At 40.6% G+C, this 18,470-nt stretch overlaps 2 protein-coding genes across 2 annotated transcripts; one reads left to right on the top strand and one right to left on the bottom strand.

The window, feature by feature from the left end:
* Positions 1-808: 808 nt before the first annotated feature.
* On the bottom strand, positions 809-3,701 carry natd1 (protein NATD1). Its single transcript, XM_061749614.1, has 3 exons — positions 3,492-3,701; positions 1,754-1,872; positions 809-1,576 (listed from the first exon to the last, which is right to left on the bottom strand). Exons 1-3 carry the CDS (start codon positions 3,589-3,591, stop codon positions 1,460-1,462), a joined length of 336 nt encoding a protein of 111 aa, XP_061605598.1. The 5' UTR covers positions 3,592-3,701; the 3' UTR covers positions 809-1,459.
* Positions 3,702-5,322: 1,621 nt separating this feature from the next.
* On the top strand, positions 5,323-17,771 carry LOC133466430 (myosin-8-like). The gene is made up of 17 exons (XM_061750127.1): positions 5,323-5,801; positions 6,109-6,169; positions 8,223-8,550; positions 8,624-8,705; positions 8,818-8,953; positions 9,678-9,775; positions 9,864-10,114; positions 10,865-10,956; positions 11,040-11,138; positions 11,694-14,510; positions 15,579-15,726; positions 15,919-16,024; positions 16,212-16,365; positions 16,849-16,935; positions 17,113-17,236; positions 17,322-17,413; positions 17,565-17,771. The coding sequence occupies exons 1-17, from the start codon at positions 5,782-5,784 to the stop codon at positions 17,619-17,621; spliced, it is 4,752 nt and encodes a 1,583-aa protein (XP_061606111.1). The 5' UTR covers positions 5,323-5,781; the 3' UTR covers positions 17,622-17,771.
* Positions 17,772-18,470: the final 699 nt, after the last annotated feature.

Here is an 18,470-nt window from a genome sequence, read left to right as displayed (position 1 = left end):
ATAAAGTGTCAAGCACAAAACAACACATTTTACCAGTCAAGTGAATGTTTGAAAGGGTTAAGTCAATCTGCTCTCAAGATAATGCACACATACATATACACAAAAAATGAAATATTGCCTATTAATAGGTGATTGCCACCTAAGCTTGTGATTTTCTGCATTTAAAGCAGACAATTGGCCCTGCATGTGAATGTAGTTCTGCCAGAGTGTAAGCAACTTCCTGAGGTTTGTTTCTCCTCAACACCTAGATTGTCAACAGCAAAGTGAGCCAAACTAGGGGAAACCACAGTGAAACATTTGAAACACAATATCATCTCATTGTGAAATCCACAAGTATGATTCATTGTGATTCAGAAAGAAAATGACAACAATAGAATGTGGTGTGTAAACTTCAGCCATCCAGTTTCAAGTTCTAGAATCAACAAAGGATGTGGTGGAACTTGAATAGAAATGCCCTGGATGCAGCTGTGCTGTTTTTAAAATGCTGGTTTGTCCATTTGCACGCGTCACAGTGACAGGCTATCTATCACATGGGTGCCATAAATAAAAAGGCTTGTGTCATCTGTATTCTTTCCAGATAAAAAAAAAAAACACCAAAATAAAACAAACTTTGGCTTAAACAAGCCAATGTATGACCCCGTAGTAAAGTGGTTACAGACCAACAGAAAAAAAAGAGAAAAGGGGTTGGGTAAATATGTGGAGGAAATCACATGGATATATTCGGTATATTGTTATAGAGCACCCGAACATCCCCAAAATATGCATTTTCAACAAAATTTCAGCCCAAGAAAAAAACTTAAAAGCTGTGTTGCGAAATGAGTTTTAACAAACTGTCTAATTTGTAAATTTCTTGTGAGGTTGAAAATACATTCTTACCAAACTATAGATTTGTTTGATTTCTTTTAAACTAGCGCAAGGTTGTCTTGCATCATTTACTTTGTCTGGTGCTAATTTACATTTTTACACATTTGAAGTCATAACCCCAGTGAAAAAAATGACCACAACATGCATTTCAACAGAACATGGCGGCAGAGGGAAGGTCAAATGAAAACAAATGCCAAATTACGTGAAAATTCTGTTAAACCATCGTGAAGAAAAACAAAGGTGCAGACACCTTATAAGCTCTGGCTTCTACCTGTGAGGAAATAAAATGAGACCCCCATTTCATTCAGATACACACAGGTGAAGAATTCACACCCTGAAGCTTTTCCATCTGATAGAGACATTGGACTCAAGTCAGCTGATGGATGTCCTGTTTTCTGCCGAAGGAGCTTCCCCTTGTTGCGGATAGATGTGACCAAGTCAAGTCAGCGTTGAAGTTTCGTGCAAGGAGATCAGCTGCTTCCTTCTCACAATGCCTGGAAGGTCTTTTTTTGTATGGAAGCCTTTAAATCCAAAGCTTATCTCACTTCTGAGAGTCACTCTCTCTCTCTCGCCTGTCTTTTGGCACCACGTGAGGTCATTGGTAAATATGTTCGAAGTAACGAGGTTGAGGATTTTCTTTGACGTATTTCTGAATGTACCAACAGGTCAGGTGAGCTTTCAGATCTTCTTCCACCACAAAGTCCATGGCCGCCTGTGGTCAAAGAACACTAGTTGTATTACTCTTTGTAACTTTGCCATTTATTTAGTGGTAATAGTAATGGTGCATCATGTATTCTGCAGTAATGAGGTGGGCCTTGTTGGAAACGCATGACAAATAACAATTTTGCAGTGTCTTTTCTTAATGCTAATCCGTGCTGGTGGACTTTACCTTGGCCAGGTGTTTGGCAATTCCTCTCCCTCTGTAAGCATCTGGAACTTCAGTGTGTTGCAGGTCCACCGTCTTCTTCCCAACGTATTCATACAGAAGAACTGCACGATCGTGAGACCCTGAGGGGAGTCAGTCAGCACTGTTAGTTTGTCTCCACCCATTTTACTAGTTTACATTAGTTTTCCTTCCACCACTCATTGGTAAACACCAAGGATGAATGTGACCGAATGTGCAATCTGGACACCAACAGAGGTGATACTCCATTACTCGCACATCAAAGAGAAAGAGCACTCCTTTGAGGACAAACATTTACATATTCTGGACTGAGAAGGCATGGTTTGAAAGAGCAGAGAAGAAGGCTATCTACATCAATGTGGAAAAACCTCTAGAGAGAGGAAGAGGCTTAAGACACCACATATCTCCAACATTTAATGCTATCCTTTCATTGCTTCTGCAGAGATTGAATAATTCAGCCTCGAACAAATAAGATGCTAAATTTGATAATTTTACCGCTAACAAATAAGAAACAAACACACACAGTCACTTAGCCTTCAGGGGCCTCCACAACCATTGTTATAACTGAATGGAATATTAACAGGCGATTTCACCCACACGACTGCCCCTGCTTGCGTAGTCCTCTCCTATTTATCGTAACAACCATTGTTTTGCATGCCAAAGGAGTAAAACCATTCTTGGTTGGGGCGTGCCTTTAATTTAGAGGATAAATACTTGGGTTTCCCCACCATGCCTAAGATAGACCCGTCCCATACTTTAAGCATGAACTGATGAAACCTGCTCAGGTAAGAGGCAAAACATCATCTAAAACAACCAGAACAGTCTCGTATAGAGCAGTGTAAACTGTAGAATTTAACATTTGGTGATTTGATTCAATGCTGCAATAATACCTCTCTGAAAATGTTCATCTAAACAGAGCATTATTCTATTTTTGTAAGAGTCGATTCACTTGTGACAATTTGTGTCAAACTGTCTCCTGGGGATAATTTCAACAGACAGATCAAATTGATTATTTTGGGAGATAAACAAGCCTGTGTCTCTGGGCAAATGGTACATATTGGTAACACAACCAAATACATTGTATTGAAAGGGGATTTTTACTTGAATTGATAAACTAGTGAAGCTAAAAGTACAGGCAGCAGCTTCCAGTTGTTTTTCTGAACTCATGTCTGATTAAAGACTTGCATTGTAATTAAAATCCCTGTGACCGGGATTTCCGAAAAGCAAACAAATGGTTTGATTGATTTGTGTTTATGTAGTTCATAAGTTTGCCCTGCCCCCCCCAAAAAATGCAATGTTCAAAATGTTACTATTTATTATTATTTATATTTATTATTATTATCTATTTTATCCTAAATTGTGTGTTTTTTTAAACACCAGCAAGTGCAGGTAATTTCTTAGCATTTATTTTCTGTAATAAGTCATTTCTGCATGTTTAAATGGAAAAAAGTGGATTAGTTGGTTCTCTAAAAGGTTTTCTAATACCAATTCGCATTGCTTTCTTTTGTGATAAGAATTTAACGTTTGTATTAGTCTCATACCTGTTTCCCCATAATTCAACACAAAAATCATGTATGGGACTATGAGTGAATAGTATAATGTATACAATGATAACTAGTTTATGAAGTCTTGCGGTTCATACGGTCAATTAAGCTAATTTAACAACAAGCTGTGAGCTAACATTAGCCAAAAGCTACCACCACCATCAACACGTTGAACATACCGTTTAGTCTTATGACAAACTGTCGACGCTTTTTGTCGTGTTCCACCTGGATTTGAGGGTTGTTGGCGTCGAAGGCATTTGCTTGTGCTGTATGAGCCATAACGGCAGGTTTATAAAAACAAAAACACGACGATGACGATGTGAACACGACCGTGCAGCAATGGCTACAAACAGAACACTACATGCAGTAACGAAATCAGCTGGAGGGTCACGTGACTCCTGGCCAATAAGCGTCTGCTTGTCAGAGGTGGGCGGGAGCTAACGTCCAAACCGTAGAAAACCAAGTCTGGACACTATTTGAACTCATCGCACTGCTCCGCATTGGTTATCTCTATGTCACATGGTTTACAGACGCCATGTTGTATCTTTTCCCGGCATTTCCTTGCATTGGCCTCGGACAGTTTTTGGAATTTTAAGTCGATTTTTTTTCGATTTTTGGCAAAATGGTTGGTTGTGTGGCAGTAGGCTGTTTCACTCATCCCTGTAAATCCGTGCGGGTGCACCGTTTCCCGAAAAAACAAAAAGACGAGGCCTGTGGGAGGTAACACCTATATTAATCACATATTAATTAAACAAAATATACCATAATTACTTTAAAGAGATGAATAATGAATTCATTTTGTGTCAAAAATTATATTTATTGAAAACCGAGGTTCTCGCCAACACACGCCCCACTGCCTCCAGACGGGCATGGAAAAAGAAATAAATACATAAATACAATAAGTGCAATAAAATAAAAAATGTTGTCTTAATAATCGAAACATTTTTCTTTTATAGGTCACTAACTGGATATGATGATAATCTCAGATTAAGATAAAAGATATGTAGTGTGGTTTCTGTGGGAATATCCCTGACACGGTTAATTTGAAGAAAAAGACTATTTTTGTATTGCATAGTGATATTGTGTCAAGTCGGGTAACAATATGGTTCAGTCTCCTGTCATTGGCCAGACCTTGTTCTCTACACCTTTGCTATAAATGACAATTCTCCTAGAAATAGATGATAATACAACCAATAACACGTTGCTGATTATTACCTCACAACATATTCATCGTACTGTACTGAGCAGTATCAGAATAACATCAGAGCACCTGGAGTGAGCTGAGTCCATGTTTTGATTTTACAATAATGACTTCATTGCTCCATCATTGCCTGTTTGTGTGACACACTACAAAAGTTTTTCCATCTTTTCTTGAGCCAAAGTCTGTATTGTATTTTACATTCAAAGAAATCTCGCAGAACACCACCAAACAAAGATGTCACAAAAAGTACAGTGGTACCTTGACTGACGAGTGCCCCCAACTTACTGGCATCATCTGGGGGCATTTTGGTGCCAAGAAAACGATTGAAGTGAGTTGAGGAAATTCATTTGGACAAAAGCAGTTATTTGCCACCATCAGGGTGAGTCAATTACTCACAAAGTTTTGGGTTCACTGTATGTTTCATTGTAGTCATACTTAATAAATCTGGAAGTGTTTTGTACAAAACCCAATTCCGATTAAATTGGGACATTGTGTAAAATGTAAATAAAAACAGAAAACACTGATTTGCAAATCCCTTTCAACACATTCAATTCAAAGACAATATATTTAATGTTCAAACTGATGAAGGTTATTGTTTTTTTGTGTGCAAATATTCTCTCGTTAGGAAAGTTGAATAAAACACGTTTGGAACATTCCACAGGTGAACAGGTTAATTGGAAATGATTGGGTATAAAAGGAGCGGCACGGTGGCCGACTGGTTAGAGCGTCAGCCTCACATTTCTGAGGACCCGGGTTCAATCCTCAGCCCCGCCTGTGTGGAGTTTGCATGCTCTCCCCGTGCCTGCGTGGGTTTTCTCGGCACTCTGGTTTCCTCCCACATCCCAAAAACATGCATTAATTGGAGACTCTAAATTGCCCATAGGTGTGAGTATGAATGGTTGTTTCTGTTGTTGTCCTGTTTAAAGATGTGCCAAGTGACTGTGATGTAATCCTGTTAATCTTTTGACCTCATCCCTCAAAACTAATGGAGTTTGTCGACTCTGTCACGGATTACGCATGTGTAACACTTCTTCACAGACCTGTTAGTGATTTGTTCACTTATTTTGTGAGCGGAAGCAAAACAGTTTTTTTTTTTTTAGAGTGGATTGAATAATTTAGCCAGGTCTCACATTTGCCTTAACATTTTTTTAAATTTCGTTCTTTTTACTAGCTTAAGTAATTTAATAATTCAGTAATTTCAGTATTTTTTTACACTTTGATGCAGTAAATTGGATTTTCACTCAGTACTTTCTTCAAAATCAGTGAAAATGATGTCTAAGGCTCCAAGGTAAGTAACACTATGGCACCACATTTTTGGTAAAAAATAATTAAGAAAAAAAAAAAAAGTAAAAACTTCACACAAGTAAAAAATTGTGCATTGTGTGCATATTGAATTCTGAAACAAGACAACAAAAATAAGTTTCCAGTGTGCCAATTTATTGAGTTCCTTTCATTTGCTATACTATATTTGTAAGGAAAAACACATTTCATGGCAATTAATTGAAAAGCAACTGTGATTTAGTGCAGTTAACATTGTCTGTCTGTCTTTAGGATGACAACTTTAATTAACATGATCCACTTTGTTTGAATATCAGGTGGCCTGAGGTCCTTGTGAACACTAAGATTCATAAACCTACACAAAAGAAAGCAGGAAAGGTACGATTACCATTATTCTGCCTTGTTTTATTGTAGCCATCTGCAAGGTGTGGCCACATTTGTTCAATTGAAGTAGTCATTAATGGGTGAGCATAACTCAATTAAAAAAATATATTTTTAGAACATGTGGTTCGTAGGTAGGGCTTGTGGTCCAGACCCACATTGATTGCCTCTTAAGTAGGTAAGGCTGAGAAGAGTGATAGATTGTGTGTGTGCGTGTGTGTGTGTGTGCGTGTGTGTGTGCGTGTGCGTGTGTCTGTGTCTATGATCACTGAGTTAGTCAGATGGCACTTAAGTAAATTAAGAGATCTTGTTGGGATTTAATGGTTTGCAAGAGTGGTTATTGGATTGAACAAGTCAAAAGAGTCCAAATTGGTATGCGGGTGAATGCGATGTCTGACAATTCTACACACTCATCTTCAAAACAATAATCACGACAACAACAATGACGACAACAACAAATCAATTTCATTTTTCTATCCCTGCTCATATTATTACTAAGTCTCATCAGAATTGTAAGTCAGTTGTTTCTCTGTAACTATAGCAATAAAACAAAGATTTGTATCTATCTGATGGACTATTATGTTCATCCATCCATCCATCCATTTTCTGAGCCGCTTCTCCTCACTAGGGTCGCGGACATGCTGGAGCCTATCCCAGCTGTCATCGGGCAGGTACACCCTGAAATGGTTGCCAGCCAATCGCAGGGCACATACAAACAAACAACCATTCGCACTCACATTCACACCTACGGGCAATTTAGAGTTGTCAATTAACCTACCATGCATGTTTTTTGGGATGTGGGAGGAAACCGGAGTGCCCGGGAGAACATGCAAACTCCACACAGGCGGGGCCAGGGATTGAACCCCGGTCCTCAGAACTGGGAGGCAGATGCTCTAACCAGTTGTCCACTGTGCCGCCTATTATGTTCAGTAACTGTAAATTACAAACTTCCGTTGCAGACAAGAATTGAGTTTTGTGCTCTAAAAGTCAAGTATCACTTATCTTATTAACCCTCCCCAAGGGCCTCCCTCACATATTTGTCACGACCGTTTTTATATTTGCTACTCACAAAACGTTAGAGATATTTGGCTTTTGGGTGAAATTTAAGGATGGAGCTAAAATGCTTTATAACTTTTACAGGTGAAGTTAATTTGACCTTGTCTAAATTTATGAATGTCTAGCTGTTCAATGTTTCAGTGCTTTTTGCACCAACTTGCTGTTCTCTCACAAGAAGCTAAATGGCAAAATTCACAACATGTTTGATCCATTAATTGACTAATACATTTCCTAGTTTGATTAGAATTGCAATCTCTCTGAAACAGCGATACAGAGAGACTAAAAGAGTCACAGAAAGGCATAGACGTAAACGCCTTTGGAAATGTAATGGTTTATTTATGCATCAGCTCCTTGTTAGGGAAAAGCAAGTTTCGCAACAAGTAGTGACTAACCCTATGTATCTCTGTTGCAATTTTATGATTACAGTCTAAGCTCAGTGAGAACATCCTGTTTGAAGCCTCACAATGGCAAAGTGTTGATCAAATGTTAGCTGTCGTCTTTGTCTCATGAAGTCAAAATGTGAACAGAGTGATGAAGAGGAGTGTTTGAAAACCAATTCTAATCGAACTAGGAAATGTATCGGTCGATTCAAGGCTTAAGCATGTTGTGAATTTGCCTCCTTTTTATGGCGAGTGTATATTCACCTAAAATTATTTCTTTTATGATAGTTATTTTTACAAGTGTCTTTCCATTACACTTTCTTCAGAGCCTCGGAATGTTTCAATGGGGTGGCCAGACATTTTGTGGCGTGGGCATGAAATGAAAGAACTATATATATTTGCATACTAAGTCATAAGTAGTATGTCAAACCAAGTTTCATTGAGATAAAGGTGTAGCAAAGTATTGGCAGAGGTCCTGTTTCTGATGCAAACAGTCAAGAATCAAGAATTGAATTTGATTTTCGTTGTTGTTTTGCTTTCGCTGGACTTTATGTCCCTTTCCTTCATCAAAAAAGTGTTTGAGGTCTGTATCGTTCTCTCTGTCTCTCTCAAAGGAGGCATCATCATTAACAGTGCCCGTATCTAGTAGAAGTAAACAGGCTGGCAGCAGTGCATCGAAAGCTACTTTAAATGGTCGAAGGAGTAACAGCGTCAGCAGCAGCGATGGAGACAGTAAGGCTGTTGCCACTTTGAAAAGAAGCAGCTACAAAGGTCGTGGGGGTCATTGGGCTTCCAGGCCGTCATCTCATCCAACCAGACCTGCTCTGCAGCTCTGTAGCAGCCGGAGCTTTTCATCCCTCCACACCTCCTCCCTCACTAATGCCCCGTTCATGAGGAACAGTCGCTCTCTCAACAGACTTGACCAGAGGGCAACCGGAGACGGTAATGTAAATATATACATTATTATTGGTGATGGAGCCCAACAGAAATGACACAGGCAGTATTTCTTAAACAGAATCTGATGTGGATGCAAAGGCTCAGTTTAGGAAAAAAAAAGTCCTCGTTTCTGGAAAGCTGTCCTCTGAAGAGTCAGTCAGGTTGGTTGTTTTCCGAGCAATGTGTCCATGTGATATACTGTATCTCTCATGATGCCAGTGATGTTCATTGTCTTTGTCTATTATTTTATTTTTTATTTTTCCACCCTGGAAGGAATAACAAAGAGCGGTATTGTGGCGATAAGGATGAAAAGACGGAAATAAGCAGCTCATCTGAAACGCTGGAATCTTCTTCTTCTGATCTTTCTAGCAGCGCATGTCTTCAACCTGGTGGGAAAGTCAAGAAAGAGGTAATCATCAGTTAGGTCAAATGTATCATTAAAAGCTCGCATGCACAGACATGCCAGACATGCCTGGCTCCAGAGGGGGGGCCCGGTGACCTGCGTCCGGGCAAGGGAAAACTGAGTCCATCGTTTGTCATCATCATAAGGGATCTTTGAGCCGTGCTTTGTCTGGTCCCTCACCTAGGACCTGTTTGTCATGGGTGACCCTGCCAGGGGCATAAAGCCCCAGACAACTTAGCTCCTAGGATCATTGGGACACACAAACCCCTCCACCACGATAATGTGACGGCTCAAGGAGGGGACATACAAATTAACCTTTTTTTTAACCTCTTTCCTCAAAATTCAATGTGGTAGTAGCTCATCTGTGGAACCCAGCAAATGGGTTTTGGAACCAGAAGGTTATGGTTTGAGTCCTGCTGTGGACAATTGTAAAATGGTTAATGGAGAGATGCCAGTATGGTTTCTGACTACTGTCGAGGTACCCTTGAGCAAGACACCGACTCCCCAAACTGAGAAAATTAACTAACATTTTTTAAGTTTGTTGTTCCAGATGGTTTCCAAGTTAACAAATCTCATTTAATCCTTTTGTAAATCAGGAATGAACAAGTAAATGTTTAAAAAAAAAACAATGGCTGATGAGGAGAATCCAACATAATGGAAATGGTGTCAACATCTTCTCATTAACTAGAATGTGTGTAATGAGTATAGCTGTATGTGTTTGTTTGTACAGAATAAAGAGGGAGGGTACTCTCCAGTGACTACTGGGACTGGACGCAATTTTATGCAAACAGTGTTGAAAAATATGAGGCCCACACCTGTTGCTGTAAGGTAAATCCAAAACATTTGGAGCACTTAACTAACATGCTAGTATCCTTGTTTTCTGTTTAAAAACTCATTTTGCATATTTTCCCCACAGCAATCAATTAGTACTGAACGCTAGGGACGATTCTGAAGTGGAGCATCAAGATAACCGCTTGCAAGAGAACACATGCTGTGAAGGTGCAGAAGACTCAGAAAAACCAAAAGAAGTGATCGAACTGCAGCAAACGATGGAGGAAACTGCTGACAAAAGCTCTGTGTCATCTCCCAGCCTGTCGCCCACCTCCTCACCCTGCACTGACTATCCATCTCCTATCAGTCAAACACGGCAGCTGGAAGATGACAAAGGTACTTATGTTTTTCTTGCTATCACCTCTTCCTAAGGAGGTTTTTGTCTCAAGAGTTATAGTCCCTTTAATCTCTTTAGCAAACTATATCAAAAATAATAATAACTATATGTAAATTGGTTAGAGCGTCAGTCTCACAGTTCTGAGGATCCGGGTTCAATCCCCGGCCACGCCTGTGTGGATTTTGTATGTTCTCCCCATGCCTGCGTGGGTTTTCTCCGGGCACTCCGGTTTCCTACCACATCCCAAAAACATGCATGAATTGGAGACTATAAATTGCGCGTAGGTGTGAATGTGAGTGTGAATGGTTGTTTGTTTGTATGTGCCCTGCAATTGGCTGGCAACCAGTTCAGGGTGTACCCCGCCTCCTGCCCGATGATAGCTGGGTTAGGCTCCAGCACGCCCGCGACCCTAGTGAGGAGAAGCGGCTCAGAAAATGGATGGATGGATGGATGGATAGTTTACTTTTGTACTTTAATAAAGTTCCTAGACTAAACAGAAAAATTAACATTGAATAATCATCCCCAATGAATGCACAGTTCCATGCAGGTTAGGCTATTTTGTTATTTTGCTGTATAATCTTCTGGAATGTGGATACTGTTCCACAAATGTGCGATTTATCTTATCACTTTTTTCATTTCTATTGTTTTGCATGATGTCTGCATAACCTGCAAGTGGAGGACTCTAATGACTGGATGTTGTTCTTTGACGAGATCTAATTGTGTGTATTTGTGTGTGGCTTTCCATGCAGAGGGCTCTACATATTCACCATCATGTGTGATGCCGTCAAATGAACAAGAGCATCGTCCTTGTGAGGCCGAAAGAGAGCAACTTGTCAAAGAGGTGAGACAGACGTGCATACGAGGGAATTTAATAAAACAAAAATACTAATTCGAATTAATTTGAGTGCTCGTTTCCATCAACAGCTGGAGCAAACGCAGAAGGAATTGTCTCTGCTTCAACAGTTAAGCAGCAACCTGCAAAATGAGCTACAGCAGGAGAGGGAGAGTCATTTAAGAGAAAAGGTTATTTAAATTAATGTATGGGATATCCATCCATCCATTTTCTGAGCCGCTTCTCCTCACTAGGGTCGCGGTCGTGCTGGAGCCTATCCCAGCTATCATAGGGCAGGAGGCGGGGTACACCCTGAACTGGTTGCCAGCCAATCGCAGGGCACATACAAACAAACAACCATCCGCACTCACATTCACACCTACGGGCAATTTACAGTTGTCAATTAACCTACCATGCATGTTTTTGGGATGTGGGAGGAAACCGGAGTGCCCGGAGAAAACCCACGCAGGCACGGGGAGAACATGTAAACTCCACACAGGCGGGGCCGGGGATTGAACCCCGGTCCTCAGAACTGTGAGGCAGTCGTCCACCGTGCCTATGTATGGGATATACAGTTTCGATTATATTTTGTATTTATCATGGTATCTGTGTGCACACGATTTAGAGTAAAAGATCTGCAAAAAGATGCACATGATCAAAGACGATTTCACAATTAATTTGTTGCAAAGCAGTTATCTACAGTACTGTCTGCTGTTGTCCATATATATATTTTTTTTGCATTGTAGAATGAGCTTCTGTTCAATTCTAACTCGTCATCAGAGCCAGCTTCGACACTGCAGCGACTACAGAAGATGAACCATGAACTCCGTGTTGAGTTGGAAGCACAAAAAACAATACAGGAGGAAGCCAGGGAAGCTGAACTACGTCAGAGAGTGGACCTCTTGGCTCAACAAGCACAGCTACTTGTGACAGGGGATGCAACAGCGCTTGCTCAGGCCCATCTAGAGCAAGAACGTAGATGTTTCCACGGGCAGCGGGTGGAGTGGGAACGTTCTGTCAGCTCCTTGAAGACCCAGCTGAGCTTCAGTGAAGAAAAGAGGAAAGAGTCAGAGCTGCGCATAACTCACCTGCAGGAGGAGTTGTACAGTCACCAGGCTGTCTGGAAGGAGGCTGAGGAGCTGAAGAAGACTCTCCAAGAGGCCACAACACAACTCCGCACCAATGAGGATGCACAAGCTCAAAAAGAATCGCTCCTGCAGAAGCATCTGATGCTCCTTCGAGCTAGCCAAGACCGAGAACGGAAGAGTTTGACAGCCAGCTTGGCGCGGGCTGAGCAACATTCGCAAGAACTTCAGGAGAGACTGGAAAGAACTGAGCAGCAAGTTGAGAGCCAAGAAAAGACACACATGAGGAGTACGGACATCGAAGACACCCAACAACAACTCCAAGAGGAGTTAGCTTCGTCAGTGGCTGCTGTGCAAAAGTATCGAGATGAAAAAGAACAAATTGAGCGACAATGTCAAGAGCTGCAGTATCACTTGTCAGAGGCTCATGAAGAGGTGAGCATGCTGCAGAGTAGCTTGACAACACAAGAGACACACTACCAAGACCTTAAACAGTCATATGAGAGCATCTCAGAGAAACTGCTGGAGGCTTTTGAGAAGGCGCAGCAAAGGGAAGCTGAAACTCAGGAAATGCGTGACAGCTTTGAGAGGCACCTTGACACGAAGGAGCAAGAGCTGAATGAGGTTTTGCTGAAGATGGAGGTCTTAGGTAATAGTCTGGAGGAGACGGAAGCACACCTCAATGAGATGCTCAAAGTTTGTACCTGTGCCTCTTCTCACGAGGAGGACGAGTCTTTGGAGGCAGTGCTGCACACTGAGGTGATAGTGGAGCCCCAATTCCCAAGTGACAGCAGGTCAGAGGAAAGAGACGTGTTTTCTAGCAGCCCGAATGATCTGAACACCCATCATCGCGCAAGAGTCCGGTCCCACTCACTTGGCCCATCGCACCAGTACGTCATCACTTCAGGAGATGACCCGGAACGGTTTACAACGGTGATCCAGTTACTTGAAACAAAGCTTTTCGTAACAGAGGAGAAACTAAGGGAAATCACCGAACGTTTGGAGGAACACCAGGACCACAAGACCTGCCAGGACCCCCATCTTGACTCCCAGCTCACCCAAAGCCGAGGCTCAGCCCAGCATCTCGCGCTGCCGCTTCACAGCCGGACCAGGCAAAGCCCGCGCTTTGCTCAGGAGACGGAGAACATTTGCAGGCTTTTGGCCGCTCGCTTTCAGCTTGCACTAAACATCATACAAAGCTGTCGAGAAAAACTTCAAACCAGCACCACAATTGAGTTGACTGACTTTGAGAGGAGACTATCAGCTGTTGAGACATGTCTTCAGCAAGGACAGCATGATGCAGAAAAACAACAACATGCATCTTTTAATGCCTACGAAGTGGAGGACAAAATCCCCAGTGATGTATTGGCCGAAGCTGAGAGCAGCATTAATGCAAATGGGGAACTCACCAACACAGTACATTCAGAGGACATCATAAGTGTTGGGCAGTGCTTGATGAGAGAATTAGTGTTAGTCGAAAAAATGTTGGCAGCCCTAAAGAGTTCAAATGAGCAACTCAAGTTTTTAGTGCCAAGAAAAGATGGTATGAGTGTGGCACAAAGGTACAAACTCATCATCTCCCAAATTCTGACCTTAAATAAGACTAATTTAGAGGGACGAGAAGAAAGCAAAGACCACAAAATCATCATTAGAGCCTGTGTTGAAGCAGAGTTCATTTATACTGCCTTTAAAATCCAGCAGCAATATCAGAATGAGTCCCAAGGGTACAAAAGCGAAGGTCCTGCAGACACCAGCCCTCCAGATTTCTCTTCCTATGAAGGGCAGGAGAATAAAGAGGATGTGGTTTTAGAGTTAACAGCAGCTCTTCAATCTGAGGACATGGCACCTTGGTTCGAGCGACTTATAACTAGGCTACAAAGAAGAGCTAAAGTTTTGGGGCAACTCAGTCAGGAGGTCACTTGTACGGTGGACAACTGTGAAACAGCCCCTGGAGTGGACCTGAACTGGATGCAGGAGCAAGCAAAGCTGCTTTATTTGACAGACAGGCTGTACTTAGATTTGGAGCAGGAGCAGCAGCGATGCGTAGTGTTGCAGGACAAACTGCAGGCTTTGTGCAAACAGCAGGTTGCCTCATTAACGGATGAGCGGGAGGCTTTTAATCACACCTTATGTGAACTCCAGAAGGACAACAGAGCATTGAAAGAGGAACTGGAGCATGCTGAGGACAAGATAATATCCATGGAGACCGGAAACCAGAGACTCCAGGAAAACAAACAGAGAATTGAGGATTACCATAGGGAAAGAATGCAAAAACTGGAAGCCGAGTTTCAAATGAAGATAAAGGAACAGAGGCAGATCCACGAAGAGGAGATGAAACATTTGCATGAACACCACATGAGATATTTTGTTTCAAAAGAAAAACACACTGCAGACTGCAAAGACACGCCTTCATTGCATAAAGGCAGCTCATCCCCAACAGAGCAGCAAGAAGCTTGCCTTGACTTTGAAAATCATCAGGTAACACTCCTCGACTCTTAAACAGATCATCATGCTTACAATTGAAATGGTTGATACTTATGAGAAAATGGTGAGGTACTGGGGCCTGGAAGCGGTGCCTAATATTTTGCCTCCCTCATTTACAGTATATACTGTACTGTAGTATCGGTAGTTGGACTGAATTCTCAATATAATACATTCTTGTACCGGCAAGGCAAGTTTATTTGTAGAGCAAAAACTAAAGCACCGCCTCACTGGGTTTCGTGCTGACTCTGCACCAGCAGGACACCAATCGCTGAGGTTCTCAGAGCCAGAGAAGGTTCATATTACTCTCACATGTCAAGTGATAAACTTTGGCACCAGACCATAAAGGGACTTGTGCATAAGCAGAGTACAAGCTCTGAGTGACAGGAACCAATCACAAAGATGTGCACTAGTTCAGCACAATTCCTTTATGAGTGTACAGTTATGAAATAAGGAATTATTTTTAAATCCTAAAACACTTTTTCTTCAGATATCTTTAATGTGTATTTGGAGTTTACTGGATGTTACCCGTTATTCGAAATATGGCCCAAAGCCCACTTTAGTAATTTTCCTCGTAAAATTAGTTCATTAAAATGTATTTATTCTTTTTTCATTTATCTCTTTAAATGATTGGTTAATTAATTTAATGTAAATAAAGAGCTAATTATTCATTAATTCATTATAATTACATTGGTAATTTATTTATAAGTATTATAACACAATTGAAAATGAAAATTGTTATTTTATTATCATAATTAAGTCACCTCTTTGACAAATGACCTGGCCCAACTGTGGCCCTTGAGCAAAGAAGTTTTCCCACCTCTGCTGCTCTATTTTTACACATACATCACACGGACAAAGACATTAGTTCACATGTTTTAATTCATTATTATACATTTGTATTCATTCTTAATATTAATTAATTAAACAATCAATCAGGGGCCAACCCCATCAAACCACATGGAACACCATATTTTATTTTGTTCCAGTAACTGTAAATTCTTGTCATACATTTGTCCCTCTTGTGTACCCTTTACTTTTCTTCATATGTCCTATTCTTCTCAGGTCTTCTGTGGTGAGCATTTCACTGGCATGGAGGAAATGCACAGGAAGTTGATAGCAGAGCTGCAGCAGCAACATGAGAAACAAGTGGAAGAACTTCTACAGGAAAAGGAGCAGCTGATACAGGAAGAGACAACTACCGCAATAGCATGTAAGGGATTAATGACATTAAATTGAAATTAGTGAATTTGATCTATCTATCTGTCTATCTGTCTATTTATCTATCTATCTCTCCACCCACCCAACCATCGATCCATCCATGCATCTAATTAATATAATCCAGCTACTGTATCTTCGTAAGCAGCAATTCACAAGCGTTATATACTGTACTATTGTCTTCCAGATATTGCTGCAATGAGGAGAGTCCATAAAGTTGACCCGGAGAGCGGTCGACAGCCTCAACATGCGTATGAGAGTGATGACATCACACAGATGCACAATGAATATCAGTGAGTGTCTGCTCAGGTCATCAGACACTTGAAGAATATCTGAGAAACAGCTGTAGTAGTACACATTGTGAATGATCTGGGTTTGACTCAGCTTTGTTGACTATAGATAAACTGTTGGAATTATAGCATGAAAAAGAACAAGAAATTGTAAACATTATTTGTGTCTGTCATATTTTTTTTACTGCAGAAAGGCGATGGAGTTATTGAATAAGGAGCTGGAGATGTTGTCACTTCAGCACACTCAAAAATGCCTCGAGAACTCTCAGCTGAGAGGCGAGCTGCAATTTGGGAGAAATTTCTTCAGGAAGCAGAGAGAAAGCCCAGAGATTAAACCAAAGCAGGTCTGTACTAACAAATGTGGGATTTAGTATTTTGTAGTACAATGGTGCCTTGAAGCTGGGATAGGCTCCAGCAGCTCGAGACCGTAGTGAGGATAAGCGGTAAAGAAAATGGATGCATGGATGGATGTTGCCTTGAGGCACGAGTGATCCGATTTACGAGATATGAGCCATCATTCGGCCGATTTAGGATATGCTAAAAATGCCCTAAAATGTTAACATTTAAGAAGTATTCTATAGTATACAGTTGATTTTATTATTAAAGCAAAGTGAATACTTGTCAACCTAATACAGGTTCTAAAGTCATCTGTCATGTACTGTAAATGTGTATTCTCTACGTGAGCCTTGTTGTCCTGACAGAGAGCCAAATGAAAAGAGTCACCTTCCTTTCTCCATGAATGGAAAAGCTTTTGATGTATTTCTATTTGTTCCATTTGACTGTTTTTGACATGTTACAATTTATTTTACTGTATCTCTGTGTCACAGTCAAGTTTGCAGGCGAGGGAGACTGAGATACACCTCCTAAGACAAGAACTATTTTCTCTCAGGGAAGAGTTGAAGATTGCCCGAACGGTATGGTTGTCTTGCAATCCATGGAGAAAAAAAGAATCATTTTAGGAGAGAAATGACATTATATTGACGATGACAATACATTGTTATGTTCTTCACAGATGTAAGATTTTTAACTGTTTCATAAATTGTAACAAAACACTGTACACCATTGAATAATTGGATAAAATGTACACCCAGAGCAAGATGAAGGACTTTTATGAAAACAACCATGCTGATTCCTATCAAGATGTCAAGGCACTAAGTGAAGATGTTCGGTTTGCCAACCTGTCTTCCAGTAGAGTCGGAGCTGGACAAAAGCCTGGTAAGAGAATGTTAAGGTGTATGGCCAACCACCAATACTTTTCTTGATACAGTACACACAATATTTCATTGTCTTATTTTCATAGATGTCAATGCTGCGAACAAAAACAACGCTGCGTTCGTGAAGAAAACTGACAAACCTTCTCTCCTGCGTCGGCTTAGAGCAGTAAGGTCAAAGGTAAAATCTGATGCTACAGTACATGCTGTAGCTACAATAAAATTACAGAGTAGGAAAACTAGTTACAAATTACAATAATTCAGTCCCTCTTTTATTCTTTTTTTCTTTATTCATGAAAAGTTTTTTATTGGGTTTTGGGTTTGCCTTGCAGAGTTTGAAAGAGGGCCTTTCTGGACAAGAAAGGCTGAAGCTGTTTGATTCATTTTGATCATCCAGGGATGATTACAATGCAAAAATGTTGCACATGCATCCTATACAGTGCAGAGATGACCTGCTTTCCTTCCCATTTGAATATGCATTGTCTCGGTGTTTTACAGCACTGAAAAATAAAAAAAATAACTGTGATTAACATATTTTACCACTAGATGTAGCATGATGCAAAATCTTGTGACCTAACTGGAGACCAACTTGTAATACAGAATTGATACCACAACAGGTCACTATCACCCATACATAAATCAGATGTACTGCAATTGGCCTCAGATAACCCTGAATTGCACTGGATGCAATTTTGGGCTGGTCTTCCACTGAAATAGTACCAATAGTTTTAACATATAAAAGAGTATGGGATGCTGCGATTCATCGTCCACATCATTCATTGTTAATATAACGATTTTCATATAGACCACTGCTTCTAACAGCTTCAGTTTAAAGAGATTCAATACAAGAGATGTATAGAAAAGTTGCCTTCACAAAGTATTAAGCCTTATTTTCAATATTATAATGAACGCTTTAGCTGCAGGTTTTCATAGTGTAAAGATTTGAGATAATGTATGGAATCACAGATTTACAATAATTAACAATTACAATTAATGCAAATGTAATAAATCACTGTGCCCTTGCAAAGGTCCTGTTCTTGAATGTTGCTCACTTCCATGGAATCACATTTCTCAAGAGGAACATCACACCTCATTAAACCCTGCGCTCCTTTCCTGTGACTCCAATGTGAGGAGTTCCAATCATGTGAGGCAACGTTTCCAAAAGAGCAACACTGGTTCTTAATGCTATCCATCATGGATAATTCTACAGGGTGAACTTTTCTTGCTTAAAATAACAT

The sequence above is a fragment of the Phyllopteryx taeniolatus genome, chromosome 16 (assembly GCF_024500385.1).
Source record: "Phyllopteryx taeniolatus isolate TA_2022b chromosome 16, UOR_Ptae_1.2, whole genome shotgun sequence".
NCBI classification, from domain to species: Eukaryota; Metazoa; Chordata; class Actinopteri; order Syngnathiformes; family Syngnathidae; genus Phyllopteryx; species Phyllopteryx taeniolatus.
Note: the sequence above shows the minus strand (reverse complement) of the source record. Positions and strands in the feature narration are given on the sequence as shown.

What these genes read in the sequence shown, in the direction of transcription:
- natd1 (XM_061749614.1), bottom strand. Translation starts at nt 3,591, where the DNA reads ATGGCTCATACAGCACAAGCAAATGCCTTCGACGCCAACAACCCTCAA. An exon ending in GTTTGTCATAAGACTAAACG is followed by an intron (nt 1,873 to 3,491) that starts GTATGTTCAACG and finishes GACTCCCCTCAG; the next exon opens with GGTCTCACGATCGTGCAGTT. An exon ending in TTGCCAAACACCTGGCCAAG is followed by an intron (nt 1,577 to 1,753) that starts GTAAAGTCCACC and finishes CTTTGACCACAG; the next exon opens with GCGGCCATGGACTTTGTGGT.
- LOC133466430 (XM_061750127.1), top strand. Translation starts at nt 5,782, where the DNA reads ATGATGTCTAAGGCTCCAAG. An exon ending in CAGAGATTAAACCAAAGCAG is followed by an intron (nt 16,366 to 16,848) that starts GTCTGTACTAAC and finishes TCTGTGTCACAG; the next exon opens with TCAAGTTTGCAGGCGAGGGA. An exon ending in TTAGAGCAGTAAGGTCAAAG is followed by an intron (nt 17,414 to 17,564) that starts GTAAAATCTGAT and finishes TTTGCCTTGCAG; the next exon opens with AGTTTGAAAGAGGGCCTTTC.